Here is a 12,752-nt window from a genome sequence, read left to right on the forward strand (position 1 = left end):
ACAATATCCAGTATCAGAAGATCCTGCCTTTAGTAAGAGAGAAGTTATGGATGCTGTGGGCACCATAACTTGGAATTTTCTGACTTTTGTGAATATAAAAACCAAAATCAAAACACTGTTATTGTAGTCTTTTTGCAGAGAAAGTGAACTCCGGACAGCAACTGGTTTCTTTCAGGAAGTCCCAATATGTCAAATTACATTGGCACCAAAAATGAAGACCTGCTCATTTATTTAACAGTGTAGTTTTAAAAGAGGACAAGAAAATTTCTTTGGGGGTGCACAACTGACTTCCCCTATCAATTATCAGGAAAGTGATAATCAGAATTGAAAAAGGTAAACAATGTCTTAATTGCCTGTGAAGTATTTTACTTAGCACTATTAATAAAGCTTTAAGCTCTTAAAATTTGAACAGATTTTCTTGATCCCAAAATAAAGCAACAGCAATTAATATCCTTGCCTAATTCTTACACTCTCACCAGCTAAAATGTGAGCCACTGAATTAATTCTCATCTACCTGTTAATTAATGTATTGCCTTGAAAGAGCATTTGCCACTCCTAACACTTCGGTGTTCCGTTCCCTGTGACCACATAGGGACTGTTGAGTAATGATGCAGAGTAGACAACATCTTTGCGAAGCCACTCTTTTGAGCAGTTCCAGAAATGATTTTTTCACCAAGCTAGATATACTAAAAGGACTCAAATTATTTTCATTATCAATACACAAAACAGCAAATTACAATATAGGGCAGTAAACTGTACTTAGGCCCTGATCCAGCAAAGAACTTAAGCATGTGCTTAAACACCACAGTAGTTTTATTTGGTAAAATTTTGAACCTAAACAACGTTGACAATTTCCTTTTAAAAATTATGCAAATCTTATGTTAGTATCTTTGTTAAAAAAAGAAGACTGAAGTAAGTCACTTATTGCAGTAAGCACATTTAGGAAATGAAAGACCACCACAACACAGCTGAATCAACTTACTTGTGGTGGGATGATGTTCTCAATACTGATACCCACATACACCAATCGCTCTTTCCTTGGGAGAGAAAGAAAATTAAAAATAGTTCACAAGAAGCCTGTTTGTAAAATGGTACAGATTTAAAACAATGATCTAATCAGTATCATTCAGAGCTGTTCATGCAGTCACGCAGAAGCAGCCCTATGAGTTGTCTCACTGCAAAACACAAGTTTCCAGACCTTGATTAAAGTTAGTAAGTATTATTTGTCTTGAAGGATCACAATTTCCTTTACATGTGAAACTGGTGACACTACAAACAGTTCAGACAACTACAAGTTTCTGAAGGGAACAGACACTGAGGAAGGAGAGGAATGGGTTACTGTGGTACGAGGGAGGGTAACTAGTAGTAATAGACCAAAATTAAGGAAAATTTAGAAAATAAAGAAACGGTTGAATATCTAGAAAAATAGAGCTGTTAGGCTGTGGAAGCGTCTCCCAAGGGAAGCCACATCTTTTGAGGAATTTAAATCTAGACTGGACAATATAATGTGCTAAGAAATATACTGTAGAGAGCAATTATATGCTGGCAAGGGATGGCCTAGATGTAAACTAATAGTCCTCCTTCATCTCCACACTACAATATTCCATGAAGCATTGGTAGAATAGAACCTCAAAGTTACGAACTGATTGGTCAACCACACACCACATTTGTAACTAGAAGCACTCAATCAGGCAGCAGCAGAGAACCAAAAAAAAAAAAAAAAAGGCAAATACAGTAGAGTACTGTGTTAAACATAAACTACTAAAAAAAGAAAAAAAGATTTGACAAGGTAAGAAAACGGTTTCTGTGCTTGTTTCATTTAAATTAAGATGGTTAAAAGCAGCATTTTTCTTCTGCATAGTAAAGGTTCAAAGCTGTATTAAGTCAATGTTCAGTTGTAAACTTTTGAAAGAACAATAACGTTTTGTTCAGAGTTACAAACATTAGTGTTACGAACAACCTCTATTCCTGAGGTGTTCATAACTGAGGTTCTACAGTACTGTTAAAACAGAAAGTAAGAATTAAGGCCAAAGTGCTAGACTTATGTATTTTTATGAGCTGAAACAGATCCTGGACGGCTGTTTTGTCAATCAGAACCAGTTTTTAAAGTTAGCAGTAAGCAACTGCATGTATAAATCACATTTGCATGCATTGTCTATGGACCTAACTATTCACACACATGCACAAATACCTGATATGCTTATTAACTTTATATTTGCATGTGTTAGTTAGGAACAGACTGATATATGTACACAGCTGCAAGCATCTATCTTCAAAAATATGTTTCCTAATGTTTGCATTTGTCTAATAGCAGACCAAGATTTTCGAACATTCTGGTGACGGGGTATCTCCACAAGACTTCCTTCTCTCAGTACCCTTCCAATTAACAGATCGCAGAACGAGTACGTCCAACCTTTTTCTTAAGTAAAAGCAGCAAATACTGGTTTTAAAATAAAGCTGACAAAACAGTAAAGTAGATTCTGGATAGTTCTCCTATAGCTGTAGTAACGAGGCTGCATGTGGTCATGGTTTTATATTACTGTAGGGTAACACCTGCACTGACATTTTTGGCTTTATTTGAAAGTACTTACTTTTCTATCCTAGTGCCAGTTCCCTAACCTTATAAATCAAAAAGAAACTCTCTCTCTCTCTGAGTGCTAGGAGACCTGGGTGGAGGGAGAGAAAATTGCTTCATTTGTCTAGCAGATTTAAAGTAAGGGAAATGCATGAAAATAATCTGTTGATGCAAGAGAAGCTGCTGCTGCTAAAGGGGAGAACACAGATGTAAAAGCTTTAATAATCATCACATTTTCTTCTGTACGGAGATTCATTGCCTCTTCCACTTATTTCCTATGAAGCAAAAATCAAGTACAACAAGGGAATGAACAGTAAAATTCAACCAGGTTTTACTAGAGAGTGTCTCAAGTTCTGCTCCTAATTCTGACAGTCAGGAACCCAACAGATTATGTAGGAAATTAGGAGATAAAAAATAGCATTAAGGATGGAGCCTGCAATGTTGTAGCAAAGGTCTTATATTACACAGGCAGATGAAATAGCGTTTACCTTCTTCACCAAGGAGGAACAAATGAAGGCTCAACATTTAAACTAGCAGTTCTCAAATTGCCTGCCATGGAGATGCACTGACTTTCCTTATCTCTAACTGTTAAACTGCATTAAAAGAATCTACATACACATTATCTCGTACCATTATTTTTCAGAGGGGTAGCCATGTTAGTCTGTATCAGTTTTTAATTATTTTTCTGTGTAACTAACTGCAGCAGTTGCCACAGGGATATGATATGATATTACGAATGAGAGGAGGCGATCCATGAGACAGGGCATGGGTGAAGAGGTGACCAGGAACTGGAAACTAGTCCCAGGAGACACTGTCAAAAGATATGGTACAACCTCTGACAAGGTTTGAGAACCCCTGACTTAAATGCAAAATAGCATCAGCAAAATCTTCAGTGTCCTCTGCTTCCATCTGGTGGCAGAACATGGTTATAAACATTAGTAGGTGTATAAATGAAAAACCTGAAATTCAGTATGCCTGGAGTAGAAGGAGAAAGATTCTGACCCAAGTCTACATTTTTGTCACAACTGTTATTGCCACCACGGGGTCAATGGTTTTCATTAAAAATAAGTCCCTCAAAATGGCAGGTTATGGCTAGGTGTATGGAAGTGTTGCTGAATAGCTAAACCAATTTCAATGAGAACGTTGAATGTTGCCAAATTAAACCCTGGGCTGCATGGGAAATAATCAAAACTAGGAGACTCAGCAATGTCACTGCAGTGACACAAAGGATCAGACCATTGTACTCTTAGTGAGAGTTTTAATTCCTTCAGGGGGTTCTTTTTCCACCAAAGGAAAAGACTAAAAAACATGAAGAGTTAACATAGGTTTACAAAGTTGAGCTCTCGTATAGCAAATAGTGTCTTAATACTGGTCTATTCTTGTGCCCCAAATAACCTTTATTCTCCCATTTTAGCTAAGAATTGTACCTGTACTGTGATAAAAACCAGGCCCCTGGGACTTTCTTCAACACCACTGTGTCATGATTCCTACCCTCTTCACCATGATTACCCTGTAACACACAATAGAGTGGCAGTGGACTCCTGCCAGATCAGAAAATTATGCCATCAAGTTTACTGTACTGCCTTTCCTACCAATAGAGATCAGATGCTTCAAAAAGCAGCAAAAATCAAATGTAGAAGAGGAAGCTAGACTATTTTGGCTGGAGGATCAGGACGTGGAATGTTTGTTCTTATAGGTTTCAGAGTAACAGCCGTGTTAGTCTGTATTTGCAAAAAGAAAAGGAGTACTTGTGGCACCTTAGAGACTAACCAATTTATTTGAGCATGAGCTTTCGTGAGCTACAGCTCACTTCATCGGATGCTGTAGCTCACGAAAGCTTATGCTCAAATAAATTGGTTAATCTCTAAGGTGCCACAAGTCCTCCTTTTCTTTTTGTTTGTTCTTATAGTAATTTTCACCATATAAAACAGATGTAACATGTGAACAGCATGCTGTTCTGTAAAAATTACAAAACCTACAATAATGCAACACTTAGACTGACTGGCGATGAAGATGACAAATCTGATAGCATTAATAAATTGTGTGCTACTTGAACATTTAGGAATGCAAAAATGCTATACATGAGCTATGTGAAAGAGTTAACATTGCTAGAAGGAACCTTAACTTTTCTGTATTTCCCACCTTTTAAAGTTTTCAACTGTTAATGTTACATTAATATAACTTTAATACAAAACCCATTTTATAAAAACAGACAAAACAAAAGCCATGGCTCTGACTTGTACCACATACAATATCATAAATAAAAAGAGAATAAAAATTTCTTTATTGTGCATGTGTTAAAGTTGATTTTTAAAGGCACACAATGTTTTAAGAAATTCTGCACCTCTCCCAACTATTGATTGCTACTCACAAACCTGTTTCAGATATCTGTACTTGGAACTGTGGGACTGCTATGCACGATGCACTGTTACTGCAACAGTTGGAAGAAATTCTGTTGATTTACACTAACCAGGATGATGGCTAGGATGGACACAGAGCTCCAGCTCAAGTTACAACTTGAGACCACTGTAACATGCAATTGTGTGATCCTGTAGTATAGATGAAATTTCAGACTAATCTAGGTGAAAATGGCAACAGGAGTCTGTAAGGCACATTACATTAGAAACTTCTGTAGCCAAGTCAGGTGATTCAGAACTTGCCTACACCAGGAAATTTACACATTGCTGACTGTATTAGCAAAGGGTGCAGATGAACCAGTGCTGAAAATTGTTTAACTGCAATTGTAGGCAGGACCAAACCGTGTTCAGGAGCCATGACTGAACCTTAGTAAATGCCATCCCCTCATCTTTAACTACTGGACTTCTGTTTTACCCTCTTGTAAGTATCTCCAGATTTGCTGCCAGCAGTAAACTCCCTGATTAATAGGAAGTTCAATTAATCAAAAACAAACGTATCAGCTCAAGGTCTCATTAACACACTTATCCAGGTCCATTTAACACTTGATCAATTACTTCCACCTCTTTGCCTAGCAACTCACTGTGAGCTGTTTGTGAACACAACCAATTAGGTTTCAGTACCTTCGCTCTGCCCGCTCCTTCTTTTTCAAGACAACATCCAGATCTTGCAACTGTTCTTCTAACTTCTCACAGAGTAATTTCTGAGAGGATAATACACAGTATCAGTTTCTTGCGTAAGCAAATACCTTCATTAATTAGTTTATTCAGACACTTAATGCACTGTTTTCACATTTGCCTTAGTGATATCTGGAATAGGGACAAGTGTTTACATGTGGAATACTTAAAACTAAATTCCTAGTTTTCTTCGCATTTCCCTGTATATAGCCTAAGATTATGTTAATTTAACCTCTGCCAGAGACTTTAGTGGTGTAACAACACAATATTACTTCTGTTGGAATACCACCCGGCAAGAACAGGGCATGTAGTGAAGGTTCAGTCTTCTAAATTTAAGGTACACTTTAGCATAAATTTTGCTAGACAGATACCTCTCACCAGAAGAGTTTATCTATTGTAGAAAGCAGTCTGCCCAGTGTACATATTAGTACATATTAGATGAGTGTTTAGAATAAACATACTTCTAAATGTTTCCCTTTTTTAAACTTTTAAAATCTGTATAGTTAGCAGAAAGGTAACTGGGAGGTACTTTGTATTTTATTTTATTTATATACATACATACAGTGCGTTTTAGTCCTCTTTCCCACACTTCATTTATTGTTTATCTTTAGGTTGTAAACTTTTATTATTTCATTGGAAAACACATAGCACTCAGTTTTCATCTATTGATTACTACTGTGGTGCTTTTTAAAAAAAATGTTTTGTATGATATAAGACCCTATATCCACATCTAATATCAAGATAATGATCAAGTCATCATGTAGGTGGCTATTATTCACCTGCTTTGTAGGGATTCTAACATTATGTCTTAGGTCAGCAACTGAGTTGATCTTTGTTACAAGTAAGTGGCCCCTATGAGAAGAACTTGCTTTGCTCTCTCAACATGAGACTTGCCTTTTCCCATTACACTTGTTACATGTGCAAAAGTTCTCCCCAAAAGTGTTATTGCAATCACTGTAGAACCTTTCCCCTTTGATCACATTTAAAACTTCTCTTTCGCAGATGTGATTTGTTCTCTCCCATCCATTCCTCCTCTCCCACCATATACTTTCCGTTGGACTTTTTTGTAATTTTAGGGTTTTTTTTTTTCTTATTATGTACTTACTAGGAATTAGTCAACATTGCCCTTAGCACCTTGGTGAGGAGGTGCTTCATATATAATCAGGTACAAGTAGCACTTCTAACTTCATTTGTAAAGAAAAAAAATCTTACACACTCAACCTATTCATTATTTAAATTAAAAAAAATACTTAAAACCACAGAAACAGGCAAATTTTGATGCACAATACAACTATACATCATCACTGATCAGGATCTCCTCTTGCACAGCAGCAGCCCTGCCTTGTGACATGCAAGTGATATAGCTGTTTTGGAAGCAAAGATGGGGTATGAGATCCACAAGGCTGCCTCTATAATGTGCTTAATTCTTCCCCAATCACTGCAGTAGGAGAAGTACTAGTCACACTACGGCCTTTAAAACTCCAGGCACCTACCTGGAGAACTCACTATTTTTGCACTTTATATTTCACATGAAGACCAGCCATATGTTTGCACTGAAATATTTTTATAGTAGCATCCAGCCTCATTAGAGGAAGCACTGAAATTTGCCAGCCGCTAGGCAATGACAGCGCTTGTTCTCAGAAAAGACCGACTGGCATATCACAAACATGCTCCTGCTGGCTTGCTACAGGCAACTGGTGCATGTTCCAACCAGGTTCTGAGCAAATAGGTCTGGGGAGGGAAGTGGGTTTCAACCAGAGATGCTGCTTCCTTGATTAGTGCCACACTTCCCACATTCAGTCTTTCTTACAGGAAAAATTAAGAGAATGAATATTTCCAATTCTACTGTTTCCTTGATGCAACCTCTGCAAAGGTAGGAAAGAACGGATTCTGTGAAGCAGTAGAATTGCCATCTACAATAATGAAGAAAAAAAAAAAGAAAAAAGCATGAGGAAAAGGAATCTCCACTCAGAGCTCGGTTAATAACAGAGCCGGGGGATGGTTGAGGCAATGCATCCCAAATGAGGGGTTATTTTTTAACGGAGAAAGATGGATACTAGAAACAGTTTGTTAATCAAACAATGATCCTCCACAACATCTAGCAGAGACGAAAACTAGTCAACTAGAAAGCATACATGTTGGCAAGGTGGGCAGAACCACTCTCCATCTGGGATTATCATCAATGGGGGTCGAAGGCAGGCTGTGTGATATCCACTGTCACAAGAGTCACACAACAGAATCTGTGGAAACCAAGTAACAGATTAGCATCACTTTGCACCTCTTGGCAGGTAACAAGTTCTAAAGCTATTTCCTAGGCAGTGTTGAAACATCTGCATAAATACTCTGATCTGTACAAACTTCAGAACCTCCAAAATCACTTATTTGTAGGGTTTTATGGAAAGATGAAATATGTCTTTTCATGGAACAGTTGGTGTACCAGGATGTTCAGACTTAACTCTGGATTGTTTATCATGCGTACAGACACAAACAAACCCTATCTGGATTGCCTAGAATCATAGGTGAACACACAATGTTAAAATGCATACTGATTTATCAGGATAAACCCTAGATGCCTCTTTTCCATCAAATAGGAGATGGCAAGTTGATGTGAATTGTGTGCTCATCCACTGGAGTTTACAAATCATTCAAGGAGCTACTATAGTGGGCTCAACCATGCTGGCATGTCTGTCACATAACTAAAAGAACGCTTACTTTGTGGATTAATGGCAGGAGTGAGCATTATGATTTGCCAGATAAATATAAATGTTAAAGATGAGTGGCAAGTGTTGTTAAATCAGAACTGTAGAAATTAGAGATAGAAGGCTATTCTCTATAGTGTTTTATCTAGTCCTTTGTTCAATTTAGTGGTAAGCATCTCAAGCAATGGGGTTTTCAACATTTCACTGAGCAGATAATGCCACTTCTAAAGAAACTCGAGGTCAGGAAGTCTTCCCTGATATTCAGGCTATACTTTTCTTATAAATTCTATTCCATTTAAAATATTGTAATATTCAGCATCTTATAATACTGAAAAAATAAAGGAAAACTCCAGTGATAAGTTATGATCCTTAAATAGTTAATTGACTGTATATGGACATATACTTATTCAAAATGGATCTCTAGAACAGTTTTTAGGAAACACTTGTCACATTACCTTCACAAATGAGAATGGCCTCAGATGAAGCTGCAAATGATGATACTTCTCAGCAAGCACTCTAGACAGATGATGGAGATTGAGACTACGATTGCTGCTTCCACATGGAAGAGCAAGGACTTTCAAAGCTGAACATAGCAGTGGGTTTTCTGAAATCTTACCCCTTACATTTCCTTTCCTATCCACACAAATGGGTTCTCTGTTTCTCTTAAGTCCTACTCTGCATTCTCAGATACCCCATATTGTAGCTTCCTATTTAATTCATTCTTTGTTATATGTAAGACCTAGCTTTTTGGTGAATTATTCAAGTAATCATCAGAGGATCGTATATTGCACTGGAGTTTTCTTTTACTGTTCACGCACAGTAAACCCCATGTCATTTGAGTTAAAGAAAAAATAATGACCTCTAAAAGACACAGATTGTTGCCCATGGCTTATTTAGGGGGAAAAAAGTAATCAACCCTTATTATTCCAAAGGACATATCCAGAATATAAAACCCAATGTTTCATCACCAAACTGCCTGGAGTTTCAAATTAAGGATAAGTCATAACTGTCTTATTTAAAATTTCACATAAAAGATGTTTTTAATGTTTACATTCTGGGTCTGGTCCTTTATGGGCCTGGACTTTATTACACATTAAATGGCACCAAGCTGGATGATTTCCGAGCACTTGTTTTTTATACTGGGCTGCAAGTAGTTTTCAAACTACTTGATTGTGCACTTACTTCATAAATATCCAAACTGATTTTTAAAAACAAAGCAAGAGTGAACCAGGTGAGAAGCCTGATAGTTTCTTTTTATTCAGTTTATCGTGGAGAAAGAAAGCGTTCTAACTTCAGTCTGCAATTAAAGTGAATATTACATGCCAAAAAGCTACATTCGAGGAAAATTAAGGTTGTGAAGGCAAGCACTCAAAAGTTAAGAAACGCCAGAATTAGGGGTTGCTTACCAAACTTTAATTTGCTACTCTTGTATTTATCATAAAGTCTTTAGTTACATATTTATTTATCACAGGATCCCTGCCTCATTTCTTGCAGAAGTTGGAAGGTGTGTAGCGAATGAGGAAGGGGACTACAGGAAGAGAAAGGATGATTTCATGGTTAAGGCTATGAAGTCTGTTGTAAAAAATTGGTTTCTATCCCTGCCTCTGCCATAGAGTTCCTCAGTGATACTCTGCAAGCCACTTCAACCCAACTTTTAACAGGCGGCCACTAACTGTGTGCTTCTCATCCTCTGCATGCCTAATTTGAGATCCTGGGTTCTGATTTGCAGATGTGCCAAGTACTCACAAAAAGAAAAGGAGTACCTGTGGCACCTTAGAGACTAACCAATTTATTTGAGCATAAGCTTTCGTGAGCTACAGCTCACTTCATCGGATGCATACTGTGGAAAATACAGAAGATGTTTGTTTTTATACACACAAATCATGAAAAAATGGGTGTTTATCACTACAAAAGGTTTTCTGTCCCCCCACCCCGCTCTCCTGCTGGTAATAGCTTATGTAAAGTGATCCCTCTCCTTACAATGTGTATGATAATCAAGGTGGGCCATTTCCAGCACAAATCCAGGTTTTCTCCCCCCAAAGACACTTCCCCCCCCCCCCCCAAACAAATCCACTCTCCTTATGCTCAAATAAATTGGTTAGTCTCTAAGGTGCCACAAGTACTCCTTTTCTTTTTTGCGAATACAGACTAACACGGCTGTTACTCTGAAACAAGTACTCTCAGACACAATTGAAGTCAATGGGAGCTGTGCTTTAAACACAAAGCATCGTATAATGCTACATACTCTGAAAAATCAGGTGCTGGAAGTCTGAAATTGGAAACCCAAAATTAGTGGACACTTTCAACCTTAAATTGTCCGTGCCTTAGCTCCCCATCTATAAAATGGTGATGATAATAGCCCCTTTCCTAACAAGGTGTTCTGAAAATAAATTAACATTTGTGAAACACACAGATATAATGTAGTCTGAGTGCCATAGAAAGTCCATGAAGAAATTAATAATTCTGTTTCCTGAGCAGGGTTTAAATAGGGTACAGTAAATAAGGTCTATGGCTACATATTGAAGAATGGAGGATAAAACAAAATATTGAATAGCTGCTCATTAATTGAGCACCATCCATCCTGTACACTGAATGAGCCAAGGGGCCTGCGGAAAAATAATATGTGATCATGTAATTAAGACTCTCCCATAATGCATATATACAAAGGTGCTCATTTAAGTTTGCATGGGAACCTTAATTTTGCCTTTTCCTAACTTCTGAGTGGCTTGATTTTGCAACTTTAATGTTCATTTAGAATAGTTTGTGTGTGTGTGTGTTATTCATTTATATTACAGTAGTAGGGTTCAAAAAAGAACTAGATAAATTCATGGAGGATAGGTCCATCAATGGTTACTAGCCAGGATGGGCAGGGATGGTATCCCTAGCCTCTGTTTGCCAGAAGCTGGGAATGGGTGACATGGAATGGATCACTTGATGATTACCTGTTCTGTTCATTCCCTCTGGGGCACCTGGCATTAGCCACTGTCAGAAGGCAAGATACTGGGCTAGATGGACCTTTGGTCTGACCCACTATGGCCGTTCTTATGTTATATTCTAGTAACCTAGAGGCCTCAACCAGGTCAGATCTTCATGGTGCTATGTACAATCATAACAGAGCATACACTATAAAAGGTAAGACATCCTAGGGGGCGAAACAAACTTGCACTTTTCCCTCTTGGTTCCAAGTAAATGGTCCCATTTCTCTGCCTGTGATGTCAAAGGGATCAAAAACATCACACAGCTTACCCAGTAAAGGAGGCTAGAGAATGATCTACTCCTGGGGGAATTCTTCGTCACTGTGCATGCACAGAATTCAGGTCCCATGCAGGTTTTTTTTTTTTCTCTGCAGAAAATACTTTCTCCCAGAGAGGTGCTGCAGTTATGCCTTTTGCCACCAGAGGCTGCTATGGCACCAGAACAGAGGGCAGATGGCTCACCAGCTGTAGCAGTCAGCAGCTGATAGGGTGGAAGAGAGGCTGCATTCCTCACAGTGCCATGCCCTGCCAGCGGGGCCAGGAGAGGAGGCACGGGATATGGGGGGGACAGACAGAGTGGGGCACATGGTGCTCCTGGGATGGTGTCAGAGTGGGGTTCAGAAGGGCTAGTGGCTGGGGACAGACTAGGGCAGGGGCTGAATGGAAGTAGGAATGCAAGGCCAGATAGGGGTACAGGGACACATGGGGATGGCGAGGAGGTGTAGCTGAGTGGGGGTGCAGGGACATATGGGGACAGAGATGACCCATACCTGCTGATAGTGGGGGAGGGGGGCACAACCCCAGAACAGCTCAAGTCACTCGCTCCCCAGGTGGCCCCCCCTCCAAGAAAGCAGGACCCCTCCATCCCAGAAAGCAGCAGCCCCTCCCCACAGATTCCATCTGTTCCTCCTGCCTCTGCCTCTCCCTGTCTGGCACAGCTTGCCAGCTCAGCCGCTCCACAGGGAGGGGGCTGGCCACACCATGTGGTTGAGCAATCCCCGGGGGGGTGGGAGGGGGAGAGGAGATATGCATGCCCCCCCCGCCATGCATCACCTCTGCATGGGGACAGGGACAGTTGTGTCTGACTGAATGAGAGAGACTAGGGGATCAGCTAGGGTCTGCATGGGGAAGGCTCCCCAACTCCATAACACTCCCCCTCTCCCCCACAACAACCCTCCAGGTTCACTCCCAGGCTCCTTCCCAGCAATTACTTCCCTCTCCTTCAGCTCCTCCATTCCCCCTGACTGCCCCAAGCCTTTGCACTACTTCTGTGGGGTGTGGGAAATATGTTTCTGTATTGTAGTTTAGATGAATTATTACTCAAAGTTCTGTATTAATATGACTACTAAGGAATCTATTTGTCAGAAAACATTTCCTGAATCTTTTTTGTCATCTGTATTGTTACAGACAC

At 39.3% G+C, this 12,752-nt stretch overlaps 1 protein-coding gene across 4 annotated transcripts in view; it reads right to left on the reverse strand.

The window, feature by feature from the left end:
- Positions 1–12,752, reverse strand: part of RSF1 (remodeling and spacing factor 1) — a 122,915-nt gene that overhangs the window by 41,696 nt on the left and 68,467 nt on the right. For all 4 annotated transcript variants that reach the window (XM_073335516.2, XM_073335507.2, XM_073335497.2 and 1 more), the window contains exons 8-10: positions 7,803–7,907; positions 5,614–5,693; positions 983–1,037 (exon numbers count right to left, since the gene is read on the reverse strand). In XM_073335516.2, the coding sequence (XP_073191617.2) occupies positions 983–1,037; positions 5,614–5,693; positions 7,803–7,907 (240 nt within the window). The remainder of the gene's footprint in view (positions 1–982; positions 1,038–5,613; positions 5,694–7,802; positions 7,908–12,752) is intronic.

This window comes from Lepidochelys kempii, chromosome 1 (genome assembly GCF_965140285.1).
Source record: "Lepidochelys kempii isolate rLepKem1 chromosome 1, rLepKem1.hap1, whole genome shotgun sequence".
Taxonomy (NCBI): domain Eukaryota; kingdom Metazoa; phylum Chordata; order Testudines; family Cheloniidae; genus Lepidochelys; species Lepidochelys kempii.